Source organism: Musca autumnalis, unplaced genomic scaffold, assembly GCF_047663935.1.
Source record: "Musca autumnalis isolate F117 unplaced genomic scaffold, ASM4766393v1 scaffold_2, whole genome shotgun sequence".
Lineage (NCBI taxonomy): Eukaryota > Metazoa > Arthropoda > Insecta > Diptera > Muscidae > Musca > Musca autumnalis.
This window is the reverse complement of record NW_027411755.1, coordinates 180,117,694-180,123,637: the sequence shown is the minus strand read 5'-3', so window position 1 is coordinate 180,123,637 and position 5,944 is coordinate 180,117,694. Positions and strand designations below refer to the sequence as shown.

General features: G+C 41.5%; 1 protein-coding gene across 1 annotated transcript; it reads left to right on the top strand.

Moving 5' to 3' along the window:
* Positions 1 to 1,321: 1,321 nt before the first annotated feature.
* On the top strand, positions 1,322 to 2,265 carry LOC141393228 (trypsin-1-like). The gene is made up of 2 exons (XM_073966194.1): positions 1,322 to 1,634; positions 1,699 to 2,265. Exons 1-2 carry the CDS (start codon positions 1,342 to 1,344, stop codon positions 2,252 to 2,254), a joined length of 849 nt encoding a protein of 282 aa, XP_073822295.1. The 5' UTR covers positions 1,322 to 1,341; the 3' UTR covers positions 2,255 to 2,265.
* The last annotated feature ends 3,679 nt before the right edge of the window (positions 2,266 to 5,944 follow it).

The following is a 5,944-nucleotide window of genomic DNA, read 5'->3' as shown; positions in this document are numbered from 1 at the left end:
CACTGACGAGTATCTCAGCTTTGGTTAGATGCGTTTCTCACCTTTAAAATGTTCCCAATTGCGTTACCAAAATTGGTGAAATGCTTGTGATGTTGAAAAAGATGCTGGGATATCCGAATTTATAATTTATGGAATTTTATGCTTCTGATTCTATTTGGTGTATTAAATACATGATAAATGCTAATCAGGAAGCTTTCAATCAGTACCAAGTAGATGTCGACAGTAGTTAAATATACAATTAAATATGAATTATTTTGATTCAGTTCGCCATAAGTCCTTTGGTATAAAAGCCAGGTAGGTGAAAACTTTAGTATCTCCCTTAAAGAAATGTTTACGAGAGAAGAGCTTCTGCGCAGGCGTATAGCCGTTGCTCACTTGTTTATTTTATATCAAAATTTTAGAAATTGATGCACTCTTTTTTGTCTTTGAAGGAATGATGTCGCTGCTTGTATGGATCTCTAAGAAACTGCTTGAAAAATGTATCAAACGGAGTGCCTTTTCCACGACTTCATTGAACTGCATCCTGATGCAATAAAAATGTGAGAAATGAAGTGCCTTTTCACGACTCCGATTGAACTTCATCCAGATGCTGTGACAAAAGGATGTCATTCCTTGAATCGCATCCGCATACCGTTAAAATGTAGGGAATGGAGTACCTTGTTCAAGACTCCGTTTGAACTGCATCAAAACATGCCGTGAATGAACTGGTCTCCATTGGAGTAATTCCAATTTATTTTGCTGGGTTGTATCTATGTACGAGTTTTCAAATGCTTCTCTATTCCTCATACAGGATTAGCAAATCTTCAAATGTAAAGACAGAAGTGATCTTTGGAAGGCACTCCAACTCTGACGACAATTGTTATTATATGCCCACTCATTGGCATGCGATCATAATAATAATAACTATTGTCAATATTTATTTAGTTATTGTCTTTGGTCTTAACAATTCAATTAAATATCAAAGAAGTATTTATCTGCCTTACACGAGTTTTTAATGTTGCCGGATCAGAAATATTTGCGGTATGTGTGTCAAGTACCTCAGGGCCCAGTATGTTTGGCCCATAAAATAATTGTGTTCCAATTAAAGTTTAAAGTCAATAGAAGACGGAAAAAGTTGGTGATAATCAGCAAAGAAACCTTAGCAGACACCACGGGTGTTCGTCTTTGGAGCGAGGTAGTGTTACAACGTCGCAATAGGCGGTTGAAGATAAGTGTGGCAAGTGGATAAGTTTTTCTAATACGTTTAACTATAAAAACTAAATGAAATTAGAGTTGCAACAACAGTTCCATTCAATTTATTCTACAGCAAAGACAACGACAAAGGCAGAAGAGTAAAACAAAATGGTCAAAATATTTGTGGTGACTTTGACACTTTGCCTGTTTGGTGCATTGATTAGGGAATCACAGGGCAGGGGTTGTTTAATACCCAAAACAACGAGAAATGAACGCTCAATTCAAGAGTTGGAGAATGAAGATATAACCCCAACACCACGCCTGGATGGTCGCATTGTTGGCGGTCACAAAGTCAACATTACCGATGCCCCACATCAAATTTCCTTGCAGACATCTTCACACATTTGTGGTGGTTCCATAATTTCCAAACAATGGATTTTAACAGCTGCCCATTGCACAGAGTAAGAGAACACAAGATACCCTTATAAGCCAAGTAATTTTAAACCTTATTTTTTACACTTTCAGTGGCCGTACCGCTGATCGCTTCAAAGTACGCATTGGCAGTTCGGAATATTCCAAAGGTGGTGAACTGATACAAGTTGCCGAAATTGTCCAACATGAAAAATTCAATTACTCCAATGTCGATTATGACTATTCGCTACTGAAGTTGGCTAAAGAAATTGAATTCGATGACACCAAACAGGCCATTAAATTACCCGAATTGAAGGAAGTTGTTATGGATGGAACTATGTGTTTTGTCACCGGTTGGGGTAATACACAAAATGCCACAGAATCACGGGATTGGTTACGCCTAGCTGAAGTACCCATTTTCAATCAGGAACAATGTTCGGATAAATATAAGAAATTTGGTGGTGTTACCGATCGCATGATTTGTGCCGGCTACATTGAAGGTGGTAAAGATGCCTGTCAGGGTGATTCCGGCGGTCCTTTGGTTACCGAAGATGGTGTTCTGGTTGGTGTCGTTTCATGGGGTTATGGCTGTGCACGTCCCGATTTTCCTGGTATCTATTCTAGAGTTTCATATGTTCGTGATTGGATTCGTACCAATACTGGGGTTTAGTGGAATTTTGAACGGAGTGTTTTTGATCTGGGAATAAAATAAAATACATACAAATATTTGTTGTTTTTTTATAATTATAGCCCATTTAGAGAAGACCACAAGGAGTTCTTATAAATGAACCTAGTGGTCAAGGGGTTTTCCCAACATACCCTCTCAAAGAATTTCAGATTTTTCTGGCAATTTCTCCTGGAAGAATATATGTACACTTCTGATACAGAAGAAATGCAGGTTTAATCGCAGAACGTTTCCTCATAGATGACCAGAAAGTCTTCCCATGACAGAAGATAAGCTCTTCTGCTTGAAGACTTATAGCAAGTACTTTTTACAGTAGGAAACCAGATAATCGTTCCATAGAAGGTAAGAGGTATTAGACGGAATGTCTTCTTTTAGAAAAGCAGAAGACCAGAAGTTCAACTTATTGACGACAAGGCGGTTTTCTAATTCAAAAAAAAAGACTGTCTCCTTATAAAAGAAGAGAACCTTTTATTTTAGAAGACAGGAAAGTCTTCTTATAGAAGATAAAAAGGTATTCTTTTAGAAGACCAGAAGGTCTTCTTATAGAGGACCAGAAGGTTTTCTTATAAAATACCAAACGGTCCTCTTATAGAAGACCAGAAAGTCTTCTCACAAAAGACGGGAAGACCCTCCTTTACAAGACCAGATGGTCTTCTCATAAAAGACCACCAGAAGGTCTTCTCATAGAATACCACCAGAAGGTCTTCTCGTAGAAGATCAACATCATAGAAGACCACCAAAAGGTCTTTTCATAGTAGACTACCAAACGTTCTTCTCATAGAAGACCATCAGACGGTATTTTCCTAGAAGACCACCATAAGGTCTTCTCCCAGAAGGTCTTCTCACGGTAGATCACCAGAAAGTCCTCTCATAGAAGCCCACCAGAAAGTCCTCTCATAGAAGCCCACCAGAAGTTCTTCTCATAGTAGACCAGAATGCCTTTTCATAGAAGATCACCATAAGGTTTTCTCCTGGGAGACCACCAAAGGGTCTTCCCATAGAAGACCACCAGAAGATCTTCTCATAGTAGACCACTAGAAGGTCTTTTCATAGGAAACCACGATAAGTTCTTCTCATAGTAAGCCACCAGAAGGTCTTCGCATAGAAGACCACCAGAAATCCTTCTCATAGTAGATCAGAAGGTCTTCTACTAGAAGACCACCATAAGGCTTTCTCCTAGAAGACCACCAGAAGGTCTTTTCATAGCAGACCACCAGAAGTTCTTTCCATTGTAGACCACCAGAAATCCTTCTCATAGTAGACTAGAAGGTCTTCTCAGAGTAGACCAGAAGGTCTTCTCATAGAATATCACCATAAGGTTTTCTCCTAGAAGACCACCAGAAGGTCCTCTCATAGTAAACCCGGAGGTCTTCCTATAGAAGGCAAAAGAAGATCTTCTCATAGTAGGCCACCAGAAAGTCCTCTCATAGAAGCCCAGCTGAAGATTTCCTCATAGAAGACAACCAGCAGGTCTTTTTATGGAAAACAACCAGAAGTTCTTCTCAAGAAGGCCACCAGATGTTCTTATGGGAGCCCGCCAGAAAGTCCTCTCATAGAAGACCACCAGAAGGTCTTCTCATAGTAGACCAGACGATCTTTTATTAGAAGATTACCAAATGGCCTTCTCATAGGTGACCACCAGAAGATCTTTTCATAGAAGACCACAAGAACGCAATGCGAACATAAATACCTATTTGCCGTCCTAATACACCGGTATTTCCAGTACAGACCAATCCCCCTTGAGCTTGACTCAAGTGACCCATACGTGGAATGTATGGGGGTAGAAGTAAAGTGTGGTACTGCCGAGGTAGAGCTGCTTAATGTATATATACAGCCGATGAATAGCAGTGCCCTGCGTTATATGTCCTTTATTAGTTCGGTTTTAGGGAGCAATTACCATCTGGTGCTAGGGGACTTCAATACCCATCATGAGTTTTGGTATTCCCTCCTAGGTAATGATCAGAGGGGTATAGCGCTGACTGAGTAAATTGGTAGCCCCACGTTTTGCACGGTGAATGAGATGCTTCTACGATTGCATAGCTCGCCAGGTATCATCATTGTGGCACCAGGTCTGGTAACTAACGTATACTGGCAATCCGTAATTTCCCGACTTCATAACCTTTGAATGCCGTACTTTTCTGAACCATGGGGAACCTAACTGACAAGGGTTCAGAGAATTTACTAATCATCGCTTCAAAGAGCTACCCCTTCCCTTAGATCCTCGGTTAACTGAGAGAATTTTCCGGGACATCATCACTGCAGCAACCGCTTGCTACAAATCTGCTGGTCGAATACCCGAAATCAGACCAAATTTTGCAGCAGAGGCGACGGGGCTAGCAAATGAGCTTCGTCGTACGAACCCTGAAGACCCAAGAGTTAGAGAGCTTACTCTTAAAGTCAACAGGATAGTAGGAGAACATAAGCGGGAAAAGTGGATAGACCACTTGAAGCAATGCAACATTGGTAAATTATTAGGTAAACTGTGAACAAAGGGTAAACCAACCAGGAATCTGAGAAAGAAGGAAGATAGAATGGTTGTTACTTTTAACGGCGTGACAGCAACTGACCCAATGAAGTTATTTGTACCGGCAATTTATAGAGCACCCCGAGAGTGATAGGGCAAAGGGGAGTGTGCTAAGCCGTATAAGAAGAGCCCTTCCAGCCGAGGAAGTACCACCACAATGTACGATGGGCGATGTTGCAGACGTTATCCGAAAAGCGAAATCATCCAAAGCGTTAGGGCCACACGGAATATCAATGGTAATGCTTAAGCAACTGGATGAACCCGGAAAAGAGTATTTAACAAGTGTCCTCAACCTTCACTTGTCAGGTTGGAAACGCCACCGAAACCTGGCGAGGATGTCAGCAGAGGTGAATCGAACTAGCCGATTCCCCTTCTGTCGCCAGTAACATAGATTCTAGAGGCACTACTCCTCTCCACGATGAGAAACAGTTTTCCAGTTGCCCAACATCAACATGGATTTCGGAAAATGCATGGTACTACACTAGAATTACACGCCATATCCACACACATATCAGTATAGGATTGAACCAGAACAGGCCGTGCCACCAAACAGTCATAGCGTCAACCATGTCAAGCTGTTCGAGGATATAGAGAATACCACTCTCCAGCTGTGTTTAAAGCGTTGGATAATTAACTATATGTGCGGACGCCAGTCGTTTGTGGAATTCAGAAAAAAAGAAGTGCAAAACCCGTAGAGTGAAACAGGAAGTTCCCCAAGGAGGGGTGATATCTTCGGAACTGTTTAACCTCTACCCCTCTGAAATTCCACATCCTCCAGACTGCATAGCGATCATAACGTATGCGGATGATTGTACGATCTTGGCGTCGGGTACTATCGTCGGTAACATATGGGCTAAATAGGCTAAATGTCTACATAGCTGACAGTTCTTCCATCTGAGGTATATTAAAATATCCATCGCTAAATCCACTGCCACACCGTTCACCACTTGGGCGGCTGAAATAAGGCTTCCACTGAACATATTGATCGATGGTGTCCTGATTCCGACGACAAACTAGCCCAAGATACTGGGTGCAACGTTCGACAGCATGTTCAAATCGTCCGCGCAAGTCACAGCTATTTACGATAAAATCGGAAGTAGGAACAAGGTCCTTAAGTCACTTGCCGGCAGCACTTGGGGTGCTGACAAAAA

What these genes read in the sequence shown, in the direction of transcription:
- LOC141393228 (XM_073966194.1), top strand. Translation starts at nt 1,342, where the DNA reads ATGGTCAAAATATTTGTGGTGACTTTGACACTTTGCCTGTTTGGTGCA. An exon ending in ACAGCTGCCCATTGCACAGA is followed by an intron (nt 1,635 to 1,698) that starts GTAAGAGAACAC and finishes TTACACTTTCAG; the next exon opens with TGGCCGTACCGCTGATCGCT.